Source organism: Geotrypetes seraphini, chromosome 1, assembly GCF_902459505.1.
Source record: "Geotrypetes seraphini chromosome 1, aGeoSer1.1, whole genome shotgun sequence".
NCBI classification, from domain to species: Eukaryota; Metazoa; Chordata; class Amphibia; order Gymnophiona; family Dermophiidae; genus Geotrypetes; species Geotrypetes seraphini.
This window is the reverse complement of record NC_047084.1, coordinates 120,148,159-120,171,276: the sequence shown is the minus strand read 5'-3', so window position 1 is coordinate 120,171,276 and position 23,118 is coordinate 120,148,159. Positions and strand designations below refer to the sequence as shown.

Genomic DNA, 23,118 nt, shown 5'->3' with positions numbered 1-23,118 from the left:
TACTTGAAAGCTATAATGTCAATGGATATGTTTGTTCCAGAGCAGAATTATAGTGTTGGGGATATTTTTCTCATTTCCCTCCTTCCAGTTATTTATGTCCTTACAAGGCTGCTTTTTTATAAATTGAGTGGGTAGGAGCAGCTCCCTGGGAGGGAGCTGGAGTTCAAAGATGATTGACAGCATTCTGCAAGCAGCTTGCAGGTTCAGATGCATAACCCTAGCATTCAGGACTACTAGATACATCTACAAGAAAAGATTATTGAAGTAAGAACCTAATTTTTATTTCTTCTTGGGGGTTTTTTTGTTTTAGTGTAGATTGTTTTATGCAATGCTGTGGAAAGATGATGTTAACTTTGATGTAAACCTAAGATTGTCTTTTCAGTAAAGAAAAATTTAAAGAATTTGGTCCCCCTGCACCAAAACTGATGGAGACAGAATCTACAATGCACCGTGACTATAAAGTGGAGGGTTTCAAGTCCATCCCTCCACCACCAACTAAGGTAAGTGTGAAATTTGGTTAAATTTTAATACAGAGTTTATATACCACTAAATCATTACAAAGACTACGAAGCGTTTTACAAACAATTTAAAAAAATAAGTACTTAGGTACTTTGAAAATCCCTCTCTGTCCCAATGGGCTCACAATCTCAGAAAAAGTATATTTACTTACATAACAAAGATATATAGAAAGAAAGAGAAGGGAGAAGAAAATATTGTAAATAAAATACAGTCACAAAACACCCCCCAAACCCCCAGACAATCTCACAGCCCACAGTCTCGGTCAATTCCAATTCTCCAGTCAAGGCAGGCAGCCCAAACCAAATCCAGAAAAGCTTCAGTTTCATTGTTAGTCCCAGCCTACTCCAAAAGGCAGAATGAAGAAAGATGGGTTCTCTCCCAAGAGGGTCCACCTCCACTGCCAAAGGCAGCTGTCAGAAGCAAATCCCAGTCTGGAATGGTGGAAAGGACACCGGAATTCATCCCCTTAGCTTAATTCTGTCTTCCCCTGTTAAACAAATAATAACTTAGGAGTTTCTTTACAAATCAAATTTAAAGTTTTCCACTTAAGAATAAAAATATAATTGGATTATAAACCGCTTTGAAGCCAGTGTAATGATTTAGTGGTATATAAACTCTGCATTAAATTAATCAATAAGAAATAGATGAAGTAGAGGCTTACAAATTATGTACTAAGGAAAAAGTCGGCTCGGTGTAAGGAGGAATTGAAATGAATTGCCTCCCCATGAACAACATTCATAAAATTTGACTCCATTCTCACAAAAGATTGGGATTTTAACTTGAATTACTTCCCCAAATCCAGGTTCAAGATGAGGTAAATTGAAATGCTGTAGGTAATTTTATGCCCCAGAGGGTTTATCATTTATGGGCTGATTTACTAAACCCACATTAATGCATTATTAAAGGGTGTGAATTTGCAATTTAACGGGTACTAAAACATTTGAATGTAAGTTAGTGTTAAATAGGCTCCAAAGAACTGCTTTTATTTTTAAATTGAAGAAGGAGCACTGGTTGAGACTCAAAGAACATAAGAATTGACGCTGCTGGGTCAGACCAGTGGTCCATCGTGCCCAGCAGTCAGCTCCCGCGGCGGCCCTTAGGTCAAAGACCATTGCCCTAATTGAGTCTAGCCTTGCCTGTGTTCTGGTTCAACAGGAACTTGTCTAACTTTGTCTTGAATCCCTGGAGGGTGTTTTCCCTTATAACAGCCTCCGGAAGATTTCTACCACTCTGCTATTTCATTTCTCAAGGGTACTAAAAGAACTGAGAAACGAAATAGCAGAGACACTTCGCCAAATATGTAACCTCTCCCTAAAAACTGGGGAGATCCCAGAGGACTGGAAAATAGCAAATGTCACGCCCATCTTTAAGAAGGGATCAAGGGGTGACCCGGGAAACTACAGGCCTGTGAGCTTGATCTCGGTTCCGGGAAAGATGATGGAAGCAATGGTAAAGGACACAATCTGCGAACACATAGAAAACAATGGACAACTGAAGGCGAGCCAGCATGGCTTCTGCAAGGGAAGGTCGTGCCTCACGAACTTGCTGTACTTCTTCAAGGGAATAAACAGCCAGATGGACAAGGGGGAATCCATAGACATCATTTACCTTGACTTCCAAAAAACCTTTGACAAGGTACCTCACAAACGGCTACTAAAAAAGCTGTGGAACCACGGGGTGCAAGGGGATATCTACTGATGGATCAAACACTGGTTGGCAGGCAGGAAACAGAGGGTTGGAGTAAAGGGCCAATACTCAGACTGGCAATGGGTCACGAGCGGAGTTCCACAGGGGTCGGTGCTGGGACCTCTACTGTTCAATATATTTATTGACGATCTGGAGACGGGGACAAAATGTGAGGTTATCAAATTTGCTGATGACACCAAACTCTGCAGCAGGGTTAGAAACACGGAATACTGTGAAGCCCTGCAAAGGGACCTAACGAGACTGGAAGACTGGGCAAAAAAGTGGCAAATGAGTTTTAATGTAGAGAAATGCAAAGTCATGCATGTAGGGAAAAAGAACCCGATGTTCAGTTACAAAATGGGGGGAACACTGCTAGGGGTGAGTAACTGGAAAGGGACCTGGGGGTGATGGTCGACATATCACTGAAACCATCGGCGCAGTGTGCGACAGCCTCAAAGAAAGCAAACAGAATACTGGGCATCATCAAAAAGGTATCACAACCCGTACGAAGGAAGTCATCATGCCGCTGTATCGCGCAATGGTGCGCCCACACCTGGAGTACTGTGTTCAATACTGGTCGCCGTACCTCAAAAAGGACATGGCGGTACTCGAGGGAGTGCAGAGGAGGGCAACTAAACTGATAAAAGGTATGGAAAATTTCTCATACGCTGACAGGTTAAAACGCTGGGGCTGTTCTCTCTGGAGAAGAGGAGACTTAGAGGGGACATGATAGAAACCTTCAAAATCCTAAAGGGCATAGAGAAAGTGAATAAGGACAGATTCTTCAAACTGTGGGGAGCCACAAGCATTAGGGGTCACTCGGAGAAATTGAAAGGGGACAGGTTTAGAACAAATGCTAGGAAGTTCTTTTTTACCCAGAGGGTGGTGGACACATGGAACAAGCTTCCGGAGGAGGTGATAAGCCAGAACTCTGTACAGGGGTTCAAGGAAGGTTTGGATAGGTTCCTGGAGGATAAGGGGATAGAGGGGTACAGATAGAACTTGAGGTAGGTTATACAAGTGGTCAGAAACCACTTCACAGGTCGCGGACCTGATGGGTCACCGCAGGAGCGGACCGCTGGGCGGGGTGGACCTCTGGTCTGACCCAGTGGAGGCAACTTCTTATGTTCTTAAGAACTTCCTTACGTTTGTACGGAATCTATCCCCTTTTAACTTTAGAGAGTGCCCTCTCGTTTTCTCTACCTTAGAGAGGGTGAACAACCTGTCTCTATCAACTAAGTCTATTCTCTTCATTATCTTGAATGTTTCTATCATGTCCTCTCTCAGTCTCCTTTTTTCAAGGGAGAAGAGGCCCAGTTTCTCCAATTTCTCACTGTACGGCAACTCCTCCAGCCCCTTAACCATTTTAGTCGCTCTTCTCTGGACCCTTTCGAGTAGTACCGTGTCCTTCTTCATGTACGGCGACCAGTGCTGGACGCAGTATTCCAGGTGAGGGCATACCATGGCCCGGTAAAGCGGCATTATAACCTTCTTCGATCTGTTTGTGATCCCCTTCTTAATAATTTCTAACATTCTGTTCGCCCTTTTCGCTACCACAGCGCATTGCACAGATGGCTTCATCATCTTGTCGACCAGTACTCCAAAGTCTCTTTCCTGGAGGGTCTCTCCAAGTACTGCACTGGGCATCCTGTATTCGTGTATAAGATTTTTGTAACTTACATCCATCACCTTACACTTATCCACGTTAAACCTCATTTGCCATGTCGCAGCCCATTTCTCGAGCATGTTTGTCACGTTGCAGTTCTTTGCAATCCCTTCCTGCGTCTTCACTACTCTGAATAACTGAAGAAGGGGAATGCTGAGTCAAGCTGTTCAGCATCACTGGACATCATCGGGGGAGGGGCATGTGGCTAAAGGTGTATGCCCAAGGGGAGGGATGCACTTGCCCCTTTGCAGCACCTTTGGAATCATCGTAGAGATTTAAGATACTCAGAATCTTTAGTTTCAAGTCCACGACTACTACTATTTATTTTTTCTATAGCGTTACCAGATGCACGTAGCACTTCAATTACTTATTGATTTATATCTTTTGATAGCTAAATGCAAGAGTAAAGTTACGAATGCTACAACCATGGCAGGTGTATCTGGCTTGATGGGCAGCAGAATGTTCTCTACTTAATTTGGATCCTTTGGCTGCCTGTGTATCTCGTTAAAAGCTAGCTAAACTAAAGGTAAACAAAGCAATGGGCCCTCCATAAGAACATAAGAATAGCCTTACTGGGTCAGACCAATGGTCCATCAAGCCCAGTAGCCCGTTCTCACGGTGGCCAATCCAGGTCATTAGTACCTGGCCAAAACCCAAGGTGTAGCATTATTCCTTGCTACTGATCCAGGGCATGCAGTGACTTCCCCCCATGTCTTTCTCAACAACAGACTATGTACTTTTCCTCCAGGAACTTGCCCAAATCTTTCTTAAAACCGCTACGCTATCTGCTCTTACCATAACCTCTGGCAACGCATTCCAGAGCTTAACTATTCTCTGAGTGAAAAATATTTCTTTCTATTGGTTTTAAAAGTATTTCCCTGTAACTTCATCGAGTTTCCTTTGTTTTTGTAATTTTTGACGGAGTGAAAAATCGAACCAGAAATAGAAAAATATTGACTGTACCAAAAGATTTAAACCACCTGCAAGCCTGAAGGCTATTGAAATTGGGCAGACTAGATGGACCGTTCATTTGCTCTATTACTATGAAATGGTGTACATTCAGATACAGTAGGTATTTGTCTGTTCCTGGAGGGCTCATAATTACAAAATAAAACAATTAAATTGGGATTTGAATCCAGGTCCACTGTAGGGATGCCTTGGGAGGCCATTCTTCTAAAAATGCTGCCACACAAATGTTCTTGTCCCGGCTTTTTTTCCGTTCATGTGTTGGATGTTCCAGTTTGTAAAACGGTTCTTCAGGTTGGATGTCTCCAGCATGTGGATGTCCGTCTCACGCATTTTCAGACAAGAAATTTGGACTTGTTTCATGTTGAAAAATACCTGTGAGATGGATGTCCATTTTGGATGGTATGACCTGGATATCCTTTCAGAAGTGTCTGCAGCTGGAGGACACACCTGAAGAGGACAGCAGTGCTGAGTGGAAATCAGGAAGAAGTCTCACAATTGTCAGTAACGATTCATTGCGGTTAACAAGAAGATTTGAGATCAATCGTTACAATTACAAGAAGACTTCAGAGAGGAATGGAGGAGAGCAGTCACACAGCTACAAGGAAAAGAGAGAGGTTTTTAACGTTTTCCTGAACTTGTTGTATGAAGGGGCTTTTCCAGACTTTGGGACCCTCGAATTCAACAATTTATAACCCGCCTAAAAACAAAACTGGTTGTCACAGCCTGTTATGTGCTTATTTTCTTGTGATGTTTCCTGCTACACTAGCTGTTTTTTATATGAAATCAAACACAACTTTATAGCAGTGTAGGAGGAAGTTAATTGGGCTAAGTAGGTTTTATCATCCTCACCTTCCATTATATTAAAGGTTTCTAGGTTTCTATAAGCATAAATAAAGCATTAAAAGGTGCCGTGAACTGCAGGAGTTGAAAGCTTACGTAAAATAAATGAAAGGTGAGGCCCCCCCCCCCCCCCCAGTGCTTATCAGTATCAGCATTTCTAGGCCTCACCTCCTCTTTGATCTTGGAGCTTTGCAGTGCCTTCTCTCTGCTTCCAAGAGCACTCAGAGTTTGGTGACCTTGTCTTTAGTAAAGATTATGTTATCACAGGAAAGACTGTTAACTGTTCCTGTAACCATGTGAAGGGGAAGATTGCAGGAATTAATCTAAAAGTACACTGAGTGGAAGACAAATCCAGAGAATCAGAACTAAAAAACCCACCAAAAAACCCCAGCCCACTAGCTAACAAAGAGTATGAAGGAACAGGATATTGTCTTGGGACTAAGATTTCAGTGAAAGCTTGGAAGACACTGAGGTCCGGATTCTCAAACCTTACTGTGCCTTTAACAATGGCCTCTATACCAGTTTCAGCCAGTTTTGTGCCAGATCAAAATGGTGGGTCTTCTAGTTCCCAGTGCATCCTGGGATGCAGTGGGAAGAGCCTAAGGCCCAGATATGCTCAGATGCCTAAGGCCCCTCCCCTTGGGTGGGGCTTTAGGTGCCTGAACCAATCAAGGCCTTAGGCCTGTGCCTAGTGTATCCTGGGATGCACTGGGAAGGGCCTAAGGCCCTGATTAGCTCAGATGCATAAAGCCCTATCCCAGGATGTACCAGAAATAAGAAAGCCTGCCATTTTGAAGAGGTGGGCCTCACAGCCAGAGTGGACATCCCTCTGGCTGTCCTTCAATTTCAAGGTATGGGGTGAGAAACTGTCAGGGGTTATCTTTAAATTTAAAGGTATCTTTAAATGTATCTTTAAATTTAAAGGTATGAGGGCAGTGGGCTGGGGGAGGGGAGCGAGAAATCCTTGAGGTGGCAGCACGAGGGAATGGGCATCCTTCCTGCTGAACTTGTACAGGAAGTTGGGTGGTCGGGGCAGCAGCAGGCGAGAGGAAGTGTCGATGGAAGGGGGGACTTTTCTGCTGCTCTTCCTACCGGTTAATCAGCTGAGCTGGCAGGACTCAGGGAGATCTTCGGCTCGGTTGATTGGGGCAGGGAGAGCATCTTTGATAGAAGGGAGGAGCCGTGCTTAGCAATTGCTCTTCTGAGCAAGCGCCAAGCATAGTTCAATCCACTCTTTAGCAGCAGTTCACTGCACAAATAGCGTGCATATAATTTGCATGCTATTATGCTGAGAATCACCTGTGCAATAAAAATCGCTCCCATAACGGCCACGACAAAGACTCCCTGGATTTTACCTGTGAGTTTTGAGAATCTGGCCCTGAATGGGAAAATGTTAAGCTCAGAATATTTCTGTGAATGGTTGAGATGGCCTGGCCAGTTCAGAGCATCCCTAGACCGAGATGGTGAGTGTGCTCACTGATGGTTGGGGGGGTTGGGGGGGGGGCGATAGGGTTATCAGATTTATTCATGAACAAAAGAAGACACGTGGCCCTGCCCCATTCCAGCCCCAACACAAACCTCGTCTCTTCTTCTCTGAGTCCAGGCCACGTCTGGAGGGCCTCCGAGCAAGGGCAAAGGTGATGTGATGATACCACACGCATGCAAGTGATGTTATCACATTGCATCCGCACATGCTTGAAGGCCCTCAAGATGCAGCACCAAACTTGGGGTCTTCCAAAACCTGGACAAACTGCCAGGTTTTGAAAATCCATCCGGGCATGGAGGTAGGGAGTACAAGGGAGGAACAGTGGAATGCTGGAAGAAGAGTTGCAATGGACGGCTTCAGTTCCTGTAGTGAGGTGAGCAGATGGTTGACCGCCATGAACAACAACTTCAACTAGAGGTATTGGGGACAGGAAGGGGCGCACATATGGAGGGGAAGAATGGGAAGAGACAGGAGGCACCCCCACACACATGGTGCCTGGGGCAGACCCCCCTCCGCCCCCTTGCCACTATGGACAAATGTAAGCTTTTGGAAGGGAAATGAAACAGCAAAAAGGGTAAGAAGAGGTTGAGAGACGAAAGATGCCCAGAACCATTAGAAATTGGGGGCAAGCCTTTTTTGCGCTGGACACAATGATCCTTCCAGTACAGGACTTGCTTGGCTTATGTGGACACACAAAAGTTCCAGAGGATGGGCCTGGCTCAATTATGATGAACATTCATGTGAAAAAAGGGCAAGAAATAAATTCAAATTACCTCAGGTTAACCCAGATGACTTATTGTGGGCAGTGTGCTGGGTGGTCAGTCATTTTCTTTCCTCAGAGCCCACTGGCTGGGCACTAACCTGTGTATGAGGAAGTTAAGACGATTGGAGTTGGTAGTCCTAATGCTGGTTGATGAGCCAATGGAGTGTCTGTCATTTCCCACAATGTAAGTTCAAGCATATCTTTTCAATTTATGGAGCTCAGAGTCGGGCGGAAATATGAGAGTGACCCCCCTCCCCAAATAATGACTGTTATAGAGTAGGAGGTACTGGGTCAGAACATTGTGGGAGGAGTTGAAGTCCATTTTTGCCTGAGTGGGAGGGGGAAGAGTAGAAAAGCAGAGTGAGGAGTAAGATCAAGGCTTTTGGTTAACCTGATCTCCCGCCAGAGGCCTAGTACTCGGGGAGGCTCCTGACTGCTTATGGATAAAAGTCCGAGAGGGTCTGCCAGAAGAACAGACAACATAGTGAGAGAGAGAAAGTGGCACCAGGAGAGTTTCACGGTAAGAGACTTTACTTTTCCAAGGGAGAGGACAGAATAAGGAGTGTGAGGACACCCATCTCCAAAGGGAAACCATGTGTGAAAAGACCCTACTTATTGCAAAGACTTTACAGAGTGCTTCAGCTTGGCGGGAAAAATAGGGTGGTCCTGGGCCAAGGGAAAAGGGTGGGACCCTGGAGCAGCTCACTACATGTATTAAGGAATATATTTATTGATTGGTTTATTTAATTCGATTTCTATCCCGTCCTCCCAGTAGCTCAGAACAGATTACAAGCAAACATTCACAGTGGAAAACATTTGGACAGTACAATGACTATACAGCAACCTAAGTATAGGTGAAGAATGGAGAAGTGAGTGCAGGTCAGGAGGAGGGGGGAATTTAAGGGGACAAAGGGGGTTCATTGCAGTTGGAATTTTAGTTAAAGAGGAGGGTCTTTACCGCTTTCCGGAAGGTCATCAATGAGTTTTGTAATCTGGGGGTCTTTTATTAAGGTGTGCCAGCCAATCTAGCGTGTGCCAAATCGGCTAGTGCTCCTCAGTAAAAGACCCCCATAAAGACTGAGACAGACTAACTGATAGTGTAGGTCTATTGACTTTATAGCAAAAGTATTCCCAGTCTAGAGTTTGATCAGTAATTTCCAGATCTTGTTCCCAAACTTTTGTGTAAAAATCTATTTTATTAATGGAACAGAAACAAAAACAAAAAAAGGAGAAATTATCAAAAAAACAGAAAAGATCCAACGTCAACGAGCAGAGTCCTCTAACTCTTGTGACTCCACTCCATAATGAAAGGTATCGAGTACTTTATTTTTAAAAAAGCAAGAAACCCCCCTCCCCCACACACATCCCCTATGTAGTAAAGAGTGACGGTAAGGCTCCCAAATCTGCAGAAAGACCTCAAGAAGCAGATTATGCTCACTGTTTATGTGGTGGTAAGGGGACTTGGAAGTGTTATGATGGTCCCCGTTAACGACATGCAGTTGGAATGGCACCAGGTTGTGCATAGAAATGTAAAATCAAATAATGTTGATTGAAGTATATCCTATAGAGATTGGGAGTAGATAGGATTTATTGAAACGGGACTCCTATTGGTTGGAATCGTTGAAGAGATTGGGGAGCATAAGGGAAGTGTTTCTGAAGTGACTTTATCATAAACAACTTGTAAAACCAGTTTCAGGATTCACATCAGAAGAAAGTGTAAATAGTGGATGTCTTGACGCTGCAATCAAATTCCAGTTATCAATTGCGCCCTGATCGCAGCTAAGAGAGAGGACCCTGGGATTGTGATCCTTTGGCCGGCTCAATAGACTTTAAGACTGCTCTCACTCAAATGTCTTCTTTTGGGGTGAGCCTTGGTCACGGGTGCCTGACCCAATGAGCTGGCCGGACTGGGACCAGGGCTACATGAGCAAGTGAAATACATGGAGAGCCTAAAAGAGATTTAATGAATGAATGCTAATATTGTTGGCTGTAGGTAGGGTTGCCAGATTTTACCTTAGTAAAATCCAGACCCCTAGACCCGCCTCCCAGGCCCACCCAGTTACACCCAGTCCTGCTCTTTTACGCCCCACCCGCTGCTGTCAGGCAGATACCCTCCTGCCTGATGCGATTTTGAGGAAGCTTTTCAAAACCTGGACAAAGTGCCGAGTTCTGAAAAGCTGTCCGGGGAAATCCTGACGTCTGGTAACCCTAGCTGTACGAGAATGATGAAAGTTAAGAATGGAAATCTAAGGACTTGAGTTGCCATTCCAGCTGCTTTAGTTTGACCAGAGCACAGCATATGTGACATAAGAAATGACTCAAGCCAAAACCAAAGAGAGGAGACTGAATGACAGATGAGAGATACGATGGCAAAGTAACTTTTTTTTTGGGGGGGGGGGAGGAAAGGCATGAGATCTCTTCTTTTATAGACCTCAAACAACAAGTTTCCAGAGTAACTGTTTGTCTGCTTTTCTCAGGACCATGACTACCTTAAAGAACAGGCTGTGACATTCTGGACAGAGAATGCACGCAAAGTGACGGTGAGTCTACGCCTCAGGAGCAGGTCATCTGAATGCAAGTTGTAAGTGCAGGGGGCGTGCCTTGCATCTGTCCTAAATGCACAGAGTAGACATCAAATCAGAGGCATTTGCAGCGGGCAAGAGTGCGCCAGTGCAATCTGCCAATGCTGGCTCAAAAAACGAGAAGAATCTGTTGAAGCAGACAAACAAGCGCACTTTATAGTAAAAACCTTCTCAATTTATTATTTAGGGGATGTGCGAATAATTAAATTACATTCATTAAAAAGAAGGGAAAGGTTAAAACGTAAGGTTTGAGGTAATGCGCATTCATTTCCTTTACAAAACCGCAATAGCATTTTTTTTTTAGCACAGGCCAGCATGCTGATTGCTCTGTGCTGCTCCCTAGCACGCTGACCTGCGCTCAAAACCGCTATCGGAATTTTGTAAAAGGGGGGGTTAGTTAGGAAGGTAAATCTCTAGAAGCCTACGTTTAACTCATTTGCATGCAAACGTGATAGTGACTCAGTCGCTGTTTAAAAATTGGCCAGAGAATCGGCCAACAGCGATTGAGTCGCGATCTGGGCCTAAGTCTTTATAAAATACTAGGTGCAAAGCCCCAGAAACTTGATTTTTTTTGGAAGCAATGCAGGATATATTGTGCTTGAATGTCAGGTGGTTTTGTGCATGCTTGGAAGCGTCTGCTGATCTCTGTTTTTAATCTCAGTATTGAAAATTTACCCCTCCTGACACATTCCCGTTCTGAATAGTTCTATCTTATTTACCTCCCCTCCCCCCTTTTACGAAGTCGTGTTAGGCTTTATTATCACTGGTGGCAGAAGTATTAGCTTCGACGCTCACATGAGCATCGGAACGAAACCCACCGCAACCAGTGATATAAGAAAAGTCTAAAACGGCTTCGTAATGGGGGTGGGGGGGTTAATACCTTTCTTCCTCACTGAGGGCCAATGCAGAAGGCCAAACATTAGTCACACGTTGACTCCTAATGCAAACATAATGTGAAATTGTACGTCTAAGCCTAAACCAGGCAGACGTCTATGGTATGTACCCCAAAAATGGCAAGGACAGATATGTTATATCACATCAAACCATATGCCATCGGTAATGTTTACAATGTCTTAATGTACCGCCTTTCTAAATTAAACTTTAACTGGTGTAGCGAGGGTGAGGGGTGCCCAGGGCAGTGTCTTTTTAACTTTGGCGTGGGCAGCCAGGAACTTGCTGCTCATGTCAGCTTCGGCGCTCTCTCTGATGCCAGTTCCTAGGCGCAGATCCCAAAAGTGACGCTAGAGGAGCGCCAAAGCCAACACGAGCAGCGAGTTCGTGGTTGCTTGTGCGTAAGTTAAAAAGGCACCGGGGGGCGGGCGGAGAGCACGAGGGGTGCCAGCGCCCTGAGGAAGACCGCCACTGACTACAACATTACAAGGAAATTACATAAGTCAAGAAATGCATCACAATAAAAGCAGCAAAGCCAGAAGTGAGAGCCAAAATCTAGTTCATCTTGTTGGGCAAACTTGATGGGCTGTGCAGGTCTTTTTATCTGCCGTCACCTACGCCAATGCCTGCACACAAGGACCTGCACTGAGGATAGCTAGTATTTTGCGTGTGTCCAAGCAAAAGTGTTGACCCTTCTGTTCACGGGCTGGAACGTTATTCTGTGAATAAATAGCAGCATTACCAACATTTTGAACCATATTCTATAAATGGCGCCATTGTAAATAGAAGACGTTTCAGGCAGCCTCATGGACTAGGGATTTACTCATCTATTCATAGTCCCAAATTCGTATCAACCAGTTCGACGTGCCTTAAAGACGTATCCTTTTAGGGAATCTTTCGGAAGATAGATATTGGAGGTTTAGTCATTGGTATTACTAGTCTTTGTGAACCGCATAGAACTTAATGGTATTTGCGGGATACAAGTGAGTTTTATGTTATGTTAAGTTATAATCGGGAAAGAAATGTTATGGACACCCAACCGCTGCCTAACTTCTTTTAATTGTTCAACATTTATGATTGTGGTTATGTAAACCATATAGAAATTTATAAATAAATAATTGGCATTAATCAACGTGGTAATTAACTGTCATTTTTAACCAATTAAAAACTCATGGGGAAGCCTCTGCTTGCCCTGGATCGGTAGCAATGAATGTTGCTACGCCTTGAATTTTAACCAGATACTAGTGACCTGGTTTGGCCACTGTGAGAACGGGCTACTGGTCTTGATGGACCATTGGTCTGACCCAGTAAGGCTATTCTTATGTAAGGAGGCACCGGGAGGTGAATACAGTATAGGTGCAGGAATTGCGTCTACAGCAGGACACCTAACGACACCTTATGCCTAAGTGGGCGTGGCTAGGAGCGAAGCAGGACATAGGTGCTGTCAGGCATGATTCACTAAAGAACTTAGGTGTCTGCAATGGAGGCCACTAAAATCCAGGCCTACGTTGCAGACGCTTAAGTTTTCTGGTAGGCGCCATTAGCCGCGATGCTTTAAATGTTCCTAAGTATGACTGATATACAGCTGGCGCTGTTTTTGTAGGCGGCTACCGATTTAAGAACATAAGAATAGCCTTACTAGGTTAGACCAATAGTCCCTCAAGCCCAGTAGCCCATTCTCATGGTGGCCAATCCAGGTCCCTAGTACCTGGCCAAAACCCAAGGAGTAGCAACGTTCCATACTACCAATTTAGGGGGCGTTTACAGAATCTGGTCCTTTGTGTCCATCTAATATTTAAAACAATGATATTGAGACACAGAAGAACATTCCAGCAATCCGTAATGTTCTGCTTGGACTGCACACAAAACAGCATCTCCTGTTCTATCTTCAAAAGTTGTGGGTGCTGCTATTTTTGCAGCACAGAGAAGAAGCAAGTATTAAATGCTCGCAGATAGCTCTGCAGAAGATCAAATGAACCCTTCTACACCTCCCCTACCATTGGCTCTCCCTTATAGTCTTCCACACACTTCTTGGCACCTGGGCCAAATAGCTAACAGCTACACTAGCATTCATCTGAATCTATTCAGCTCCAATGTCCTACACATGGATTCAGCCAGTTTTCGCTCTGCACTGTAAGCCCATAAACTTGCGCACAGATATCACGCTAACTCTGCACCAATGAATGCTCAAGCATGAATCTTGACTGTTCTTTAGTTAAATGCACGTTTGCATTTTGTAACTGTGTTCTCATCTTTAGGGTATTTCGAATGTCCGGACGAGAGACACTCCGTTTAAGAAGAATGCCACCTTCACCACACCCATTGAAGAATACTTGGATGAACCAATGCCCTACGCCCTGGAGAATTATCCAAATCTATAAACTCTTGTATCTGATTCTCTAAATCCTTTCTTTGTATGAAACACTGCCAGACTCTGCCATCCTTCTTTGAATTATACAAAGCTTGGTACTTCTGCCCTTCTCAGTAGGTAATTTACAACCCAACTATCCCTTTCCCCATCCTCTCATGTGATGCACAGTCAGACTGTCCTATCATTGCTTTTCGTATGATGGATTGTCTAGCTTTGTCACCTATTTTTTGGGGGCGATGCAACTCGCTCCTGTCATGGTACATTTTGATTGTTTCACAATAGTGATACACCAAGAAGAAGATTTTTGGTTGGTTCAACAGGTGGAATAGGCGGGCACAAAACGTTTCCTCTTGCCTACTCCTTCCCCCCCCCCCCCTTCCCAACCAATTTTTTAAAATTAATAATTTGGCCAGCAGGATTCCCCATGACCTACTAGCTGAAGACACCCACAGCAGGCTGTCAACACCCCACACATACATCTCTTGCATGACTGAGCATGAGCACGCATGGGGTGCCAGCGTTGGAAGCTGCCATAGTGCTTTGACAGCCTAGAGGTTTGAGCTGAAGATGTTTTCAGCTGGTGGGACTTGAGGATCTTCAGCTACAGCAATGGTGAGCCTGAGTCAAAAGTGAATGGGCCATTGCATGCCCAGGCCCACCTGTGCCTACGCCCCATTCCACTCCCTCATTTTTGACTGATGCACAACCCAATCCCTCAACTTCTATTTTTTGGCACAGTTCAGTTGTCCCACCTCCTTTCTCCTGGAGAGAGCTGTGACCTGGTTCTCCCACCCCTCTCTGGGTAATCCACCTTTGTTTGCATGATATACGAGCTTAATTCTTCTATCTTCTTGTGCAAAACTGGATTCTCACCCCCCAACCCCACCTGCTCTCTTTTTGTGTGATACATAGCATTTACTCTCCTACTCAGGAGACCCAGGGCCCAGCTGCTCTTGCTATTTGCCTTGGGGAGAGTATTTCCTTGCTTTTATCTCACATGGCCGACTCTGAGCTTGATGCTTGTTGTGGCGTATAATACCGGCTGTGCCTTTATTATTAGTGGTTTACAAATAGTGAGCAAAAAAAAAAATCCATTCCATCCAATGCTTTCCAATATAAAAGAAGAGTTCTTCCATTCTCATGTTTCCATTGACTCTATGATGGCAATGTCCTGCTGATCTGAAAGATCGCTAATAACAAATGACATTGTTGAAGACAGATAGGAACGCAGAAAGCACACACAGCCAAGGAGACTCTGGTGTCCAGTCACCTTTATTGTATCTCTAGACTCGATATGATTGTGTTTCAGCCCCAACTGGGCCTGCCTCAGGAATCTAAAAGGTTTTTTTCAATGAATTATACCTTCACCAATCCTTTGACAAAAAATGGAACGCCTATATGCAGTCCTCTGAAATATAGCTCCGCAATCTAATGTGAACACCTTTCTCAAAACCGAGTAAAGCAATCTCCTTCGCTGTTTGTTCTTTCTTTCCATTCTGGGGGAAGTTGTCATCTCCTGTTTCTCTAAGATATTGAAAAGAAGTCATTTTTTGTATTTTATTTATTTAATCATTTATTATCCACCTAGGACGTGAGCAGACAGCAAAATCACATTCACAATCTCAAAACAAACTAAAACTGCCCCAAACACACAGATACATATAACAAATCACTGAAAAACATAAAAAATACCAACTAATTCTAAAAAAAAAATAAAAAAAATCATGTGCATGTTCATTCCAGAGAAGTTTTCTTTAAAAAGTGCACCTTCAAAGGCTTCCTAAAAATTGTGATCTCTCATGAAAACCACAAAGCAGATGGCAATCGAAAAAGACACTTCTCTTATATCTACAAAACATATTGAACCCAAAGGAGGAATAGTCAACAAATTAACACCGTCCAATCTCAGAGTCCTTGAGGACTGATAAATCTTTAGCACACAGGAAATCCAATACAACAGCATTTAACATGAGGAGAACAGTAAAAAAGAAACTTAGAGGTGCAGCTACAAAGGTCAAAACTATACATTAGGCATGGATATTATTCAAACATACCATCCTGGAAGCCCAGACTAGATATATTCCATGTATTAAAAAAGAAGGAAGGAAGATCAAATGGTAGCCAGCTTGGTTAATGAGTGAGGTGAAGGAAACTATTAGAGCTAAAAGAGAATCCTTCAGAACGTGGAAGAAGAATCTGACTGACAATAATTGTAAGCAGAAGGAATGTCAAGTCAAGTGCAAGGCTAATAAGGAAGTTGAAGAAGGACCTTGAAAAAAAGATTGCGCTGGAAGGAAAAACACACAGTAAAATCTTTTTTAGGTATATTAAAAGCTAGAAGCTGGGAAGAGAATTGATTGGACTGTTAGATGACCAAAGGATAAAAGGGGCTCTCGGGGAAGACAAGGTTTGAAAGGAGATGCGCTTTGTTGGGGTTGAAACATACAACAACATTTTAGGGGCACTGCTATAAAGAATTTAGGAACATAAAGATAAATGTTGCTCTAGGGCAGATGATTTGGTAATAAAATGTTTTGAGACTTTAGATTTTTAAGCTATGTATGTATATTTCATATCTTTATGTGAAACAAATTGTATTCCACCATGTATTATCATCTAATTGCCTTAAATTCATCCAAGAAGCACAAATGGTTTTCAAAGCTATGGTAAGGAGTAAGTCCAACAATAAACAATCCCTTTCAATAAAATATATTTATAAGAAATAGGATCAGTAAATTACAAATGTTGTTCCAAATTTCCTTCCAACCTCTGGCCCAATGGGCAATCAAAAACGAGATGTTTAAAGGTTCCAGGCTCTTGACCACAGGACCAACAATTTTTTGGAAAAGTGGAATTAATAAAGTGTGATTTTTAAGGGGGTCTACAAAGATCAATGGATAAGAAAATACATGGATTGTACAATGGATGATTTGGACACAAAATTCCATATAGTTTTCCAATCTGACTCGGGTATAAGTTGGCATATCTCCACATCCTAACATTTTAGAGGCATTAAACTTTTGAGAAATTTATAAAACTGGCCAGAACTACATCGTTTAGTACAAAAGGAAAATACAGTATGTCAGGTGTTTTATGTAACACTTTATATAAAAGTTTAGATTTGCAAAGAACTGATCGTAGTTGGAGCTTGATTAGAAGAACATTTTATTTATTTATTTATTTGGATTTTTATCCCGTCCTCCCAGTAGCTCAGAACGGTCTACAAATGAACATACACAGTGGGGAGTAACTAGACATATAAGTAGTACAACAGGTTTAGTGATTGGATTTATAGATTTTGGAGAGAATTAAATACAGGGAGAGTATAGCAGAAAGAGAGAAGGGGGAAATACAGTAGTTTAGTTTAAGGAAAGTTATATGCGTTTAGGTACAATTTGTTAGTGGAGAGAGTAAGAGAGGGTTATACTGGAGTTCGGGAAGGTGATAGGAGAGTGGAGGGGTGGGGCGTAAGGGGGGGAGAAGACAGAGGAGATCTTTAGTTGAAGAGGAGAGTCTTTACCGATTTATGGAATGTTAATAATGAGTTCTGTTGTCTAAGTTGGGGGGGGAGTTGGTTCCAGAGGTGTGGAATGAAGTGGCTGTAGGATCGTTTGTGGGCAGTTTCTGTGAGCAGGGATCTTCCGGGGGGGGGGGGGGGGGTGCATAGGCGTATCTCTGACTTTGAGCGGAGGGTGCGAGTGGGGTTGTATATAGCATCTTTGTATATAGCACTTATCTGTTTGCATTGAAACTAAATTGGAAAAATAGTGAATTAAATCCAGTTCACATAGGTTACATAGCAGAGGGGGTTGGATAACACCTTATGCAAATCATGCACTGAGGGATGAACACACAGGCATTTGGGAGGAATGTTACACCTTTTAAGAGATTATTTCATGAATCTGAATAAAGCTTGTGGGCCCAAATGAATGTGGGGATATAAATTGAGAAGAGCTGAATCAGAATAGGGAAGAGGAAGTCTACTCCCCATGAGTTCAAAGGAGGGATAAATTGGTGGGGGAGGCATAATAACCCCAGGCTCACAGACTTGAGTTAGAGTTTAAAATCCATGAGTTTTGTACTGTGCAGAGTTATATCTGTACATGATACTCATTTGGAAGATAGTTCTCTAAAGGTCTGTCTTCTCTCTCTTCCCCCCACACACTCACACTCAGAGCCACATCAGACAAAGTGCCGGGTTTAAAATAAAAAAAAGCAATCCAGAGGAGGACATGTCCAGGTGCATCTGGATGTCTTGTAAACCTTTCTGGAGGGGAAACTTTGTTACTGGTTACTACAGAGCTACCAAATCTATTTCTCTCCCTCCTTCTAGTTGAGTCAGAGGAGAAACTTCCACACACACACACGCGACTTCAGGTAGGCTCGGCCCGCTTCAGTGAGTTACTTTACTAACGTGTTGCACCGCTCGAGGGGTGCTGAAGGGTGGCGAGAGGGAAGAGTGGGGGGGGGGGAGGGAGGGAGAAGGCGCTGAAGGGAAATGGGGAAGACAAAGTGGGGAGAAGGCACTAAAGGGAAATGGGGAAGACAGAGTGGGGACAAGACGCTGAACGGAAATGGGAAATAGGGAAGACAGAGTGGGGAGAAGACGCTGAAGGGAAATGAAGACAGTGGGCAGAAGATGCTGAAGGAAAATGGGGAACAGAGAGCGGGGAGAAGACGCTGGAAGAGAAGAAGACAGAGATGCCCAACTATGGGGGGAAGCGGAGGGAAGAAAATGGGTGCCAGACCAATTGGGGGGGGTGAAGGGAGAGATGGAAGGGAGAGGCACAGTAACAGAGCAAATGGAAGATGCAGAGAGAAGACAGACATTGGATGGAAGGAATTGAATGAGGAGAAGATGAGGAAAGCAAAAACCAGAAAAAAAAATTAGAAAGGTAGAAAAAAATTCTATTTATTTCTTTCCTTTTTTTTTTTTGCTTTAGGATAAAGTAGTATATTAGATTTATAAACAAAGCTCTGCCATCTGAACATCTCTTTCTCTAGTTTAGCAGCCAGAACTTTGATGTATAAGGAAGGAATAAGCTAAATATTGCAGTACTGAGGCTTGTATGGATGCTGCGGGGATGGGAATGGGGCAGAGACATTGGTCGTGGGGACGGGGCGGTGACAGGGACGGTGGTTGCGGGTACGGGCAGGGACAAATTTTTTCCCCTTGTCATTCTCTACTCTGAGGTGCTCCTGAAGAAGAAAAGTCCTGCAGCCCTTGGGAGCAGCTCAGGGCAGAAGAAAAGGGCCTGCAGAGGCACTATCAGTGCTTAGGGGCAGTCCTCTAGAGCAGGGATCCCCAACCACTGGGCCACGTACTGGTAGAGAATGACATGGTAACAAAATTCATCACCGTTCCCGTCCCAGGAAACCATCTCCATGTCATTCTTTAAGGAGAGAGGGAAGAATCAGAATATGAATGGACAAAGCCATTGACCCTCAAGCCTTGCATTGAAGAATAATAGTGTAGAAGGACCGAGGTTGAGATGGACACTACAGAATGACAACGTCACTGGACAGCTTCTTTGAAAAGGGGGAAAGACCTAATGATGAGACAGCAGAAGACTGCCAACAAAAAGATAGCTGCATTTAAATGAAAATACCAAGAGTTCTACTGAAATTATGGATTCACATTCTCCAAGCTCACTCTGTATAATATGTGGCGACCGGCTATCCAACAAAGCCATGAAACCTTCAAAAATTCTTTGTCACATAGAGACCAAGCACCCTGCATTAAAAGACAAACATGAAAAGGACAGAAGCAATTATTGAAAGCCATCACTTCATCAAATGTGTCTGCACTAAGGAGCTGATTCTATAAACAGGTGATCCAATTGGTTGCTAGACAGTGTAGGAGGCCTACAATCAGGATGCATGTTTAAAAAAACCCAAAACCTGAGGCAGGACGCCTTCGCTGTAGGCTTTTGTTGCAGTTGAGGGAGATGCAACAGGACACTTAAGCTTGCCCAAGGTTGGCCATGATTTTGCCCGGAAGTGGCCTTGGGTGAGCTTAAGTAGCCCTAGGTGTCTCCCTAGAGCTGTGACAGACGCCTGAAATGTAGCCCAGCAAAATGCTGGCCAACATTTCAAATAGACACAGCTGAGCTGAGTTGATCACAGCAAAGGAAACCCCCTGCCGTGATCAACTGAGTGGCTGCGGCAGGGAGCCCCATGCTCATTCCATCCTACTCCCTCCCCCTCCAGAAGTTCCCAACCCACCCAAACCTGCCTAAGTCCCCAAAGCACCCCCCAACTCCATACCTCTGTAGTAGAAAGTCCCTTCAACCGGCAGGCCCGCCACTCCAAAATGGTGGGCCTTCCCTTTATCGGTTCATTCTGGGATGCACTGGAGCGAGGCCTAAGGCCCTAATTGGCTCAGATGCTTAAGGCCCCTCCCATAGGAAGCATACTTACACCCTCCTATGGGAAGGGCCTTTGGCATCTCTTGCTGTGATCAGTTGATGGCAAGAGATCCCTGATCAGGCAGGCGCGATTCGGTAACTGGCACCTGTGACATGGTGTTCTTAGGTGGTGTTATGCATCTGTCCCTTAGGGCAGACATGATTCTGTATGGGACATCAGTGTGCGATTCTCAGCCACTTCTTAGGCGGCTGTTGAGACCTGTGTTTAAAACAGAGGTAAGGAACTCCGGTCCTCGAGAGCCGTATTCCAGTCGGGTTTTCAGGATTTCCCCAATGAATATGCATTGAAAGCAGTGCATGCAATAGATCTCATACATATTCATTGGGGAAATCCTGAAAACCCAATTGGAATACAGCTCTCGAGGACCGGAGTTCCCTACCTCTGTTTTAAACTGGTTCCCAAATCTGTCCTGGAGGACCACCAGGCCAGTCAGGTTTTTGGGATAGCCCTAATGAATATGCATGGGGCAGATTTGCATGCCTGTCACCTCCATAATATGCAAATCTCTCTCATGCATATTCATTAGGGCTATCCCAAAAACCCGACTGGCCTGGTGATCCTCCAGGACAGGGTTGTGAACCACTGGTTTAAAAGACTATGAGCTAACGGTTTTGGATATCTGAAACATAGACCAATGCTGTTGGGTTAACTACATATGATTAGGCCTTTGTACATAGTTTAAATAAACCTGCTTAATTTATTAGCCAACCTTGTTCACAGAAACTTTATTGGATTTTTCCTGGGGGAAAAACAGAGTGAACCCACCCCATAACACTTCTTTTCCTCAGGTAGAGGCACCAAGTATTAACCAGTGAGGTACCAACAGAAACTGCCTTTGAGGGACTCCACCCAGTTCGGGCCCTGGACCCAGAGCCGCCCTGAAGGGTTTGGACAATTTCCTGGAGGAAAAGTCCATAGTCTTTTATTGAGAAAGACATGGGGGAAGCCACACTTGCATGGAATGCTGCTAGTCTTTGGGGTTCCGGAATCTTTTGTTACTCGTTGGGATTCTGGAATGTTGCTACTCTTTGGGTTTTGGACAGGTATTAGTGACCTGGATTGGCCACCATGAGAACAGGCATGATGGACCATTGGTCTGACCCAATAAGGCTATTCTTATGTTCTTATTAGATGGAGAGAGGGACCTTGGGGTGATAGTGTCTGAAGATCTAAAGGCAATGAAACAGTGTGACAAGGTGAATAGAGAGAAGTGTGATCAGTAGAGGAAGGTGTTGATGCACCTGGTATAGGAAAGCTTAGTAGAGCTGCATACATGTGTCTTAAATAGTCTGGGGGGTGGGCTAGTAAACCATAGAGAGGAGGACCCAGGCCTATAAGCCACTTTAACCACTACATTTATGGTGGAACATATGCACCCCCCCTCGACCCCCCCCCTACTCTACTGCCATATAGATGCCACCTGCAGCCATAACAGCTATTGAGGTTGTAGACAGGTAGGTATAGTACATTTTGAGGGGGGCTCGCCATAACCTATAAGGGAATTCTGATGAGATGTTTATGTGGCACCCTTTTTGTGAAGTTCACAGCAGTGCCCTGTAAGGTGCCCCACTGCTCTGTTGCCATGTCTGGGTGGCAAGTCCATTACAAGATTGGCCCCTTCCACATCCAAATGGTCTTGTTCTGGGCATTTGGGACTTGGACAAAATTTTGGTAAAAAAATGTGGTGTAAAGATAGACGTACTGGTTTTTTGGAAAAACAATAGCCTGGACATTCAGACAGACAATTTTTGACATATTTTTCAAGAATGGGTATTTTCCCTCTGCCGACTTTGGGCATCTAGTGCCATACGACCAAATTGGACTTAGACATATGTTTTGATTATGCCCCTCTATGTTTTTAGTGTCCTAGATCCTTGTTGAGATGACACATTTTTTAAAGAATAAACATTTGATTGGTTGGAACGATATCTCTCTTATACAAGCAAGCAGCTTCTCTGCAATGGTACTTACTGTATGTGCCTGACTTTCATTTGTAAGTGCATGGTTGGAGTGGCTGGAAATTGTCATGGCCTCCCTTCTCCTTCCTACTTGTGCTCTTATCATTTACAGCAGTGTCCAATTTATCCCCTGATGAAGGCATCTAGTTGGGACAATCTAGGAGATCCTTTTACCATGATTCACCTCTTGTTATAGACCTTGGATTCTCCATGAGTTTTTTTTTAAAATCCAAGATGGACATTATGTAATCGACTTTATTGATCTTATGTGACTTTTTTTTTTTACTATTTGTAATGCTCAGTTGATTTTTTGACATCTCATTTGCCTCTTTCTGCTGTGACCTTAGAAGGAAGGCAGACACATCAATCCTTTTTGGTCTTTTATTGTATTTCGACAAAATATTTGGCCCTATCACTGCGAGAGTCATACCAATGAATAGGGTCGCTAGGATATAGACTTAATAGAGCAGGTCAGTAGAGTTAAGGGGGCCAGTAGACTTAAAAGGGGGTCAATAGTATGGGCAGACTTGATGGGCTGTAGCCCTTATCTGCCGTCATCTTTCTATGTTTCTATCTTGTATATGTACAACATTTGGTTAAGAGGATAAAATATATTTACAGATAGATTTATTCCCAAATATATCCTATAAATTTCATTGTAAAAAGCACAACAAAAACTATATGCTTAAAAGGTCTTTGACTTTGAGAAAACCATAAGCTGCTGTCACTAAGCCCTAACCACCCACGACGTTTCAGTTCTTCATCCAAGAAATTGGAAAGGGAGAAGAGGGTTGTCTTAAAGACTATCCAATGGAGGCATCTTCTCTGGAAAACTTGTTGATATTACCACGTGTTCCTCCTCAGAAGCTGTATCTCAGGTACTTGGCATCAACAGTCTTGCTTTTTCACAATTCTACCTATGAACTTCCCGTTTCAATTGATCTAAGCAAAGCAGGAT

The 23,118-nt window shown here is 43.7% G+C and overlaps 1 protein-coding gene across 2 annotated transcripts in view; it reads left to right on the top strand.

The window, feature by feature from the left end:
• Positions 1-16,476, top strand: part of SPAG8 (sperm associated antigen 8) — a 56,470-nt gene extending 39,994 nt beyond the window's left edge. For both annotated transcript variants that reach the window (XM_033937006.1, XM_033937015.1), the window contains 3 exons: positions 383-500; positions 10,407-10,469; positions 13,661-16,476. In XM_033937006.1, coding sequence (XP_033792897.1) covers positions 383-500; positions 10,407-10,469; positions 13,661-13,783 — 304 coding nt within the window. In that variant the 3' untranslated portion in view covers positions 13,784-16,476. The remainder of the gene's footprint in view (positions 1-382; positions 501-10,406; positions 10,470-13,660) is intronic.
• The last annotated feature ends 6,642 nt before the right edge of the window (positions 16,477-23,118 follow it).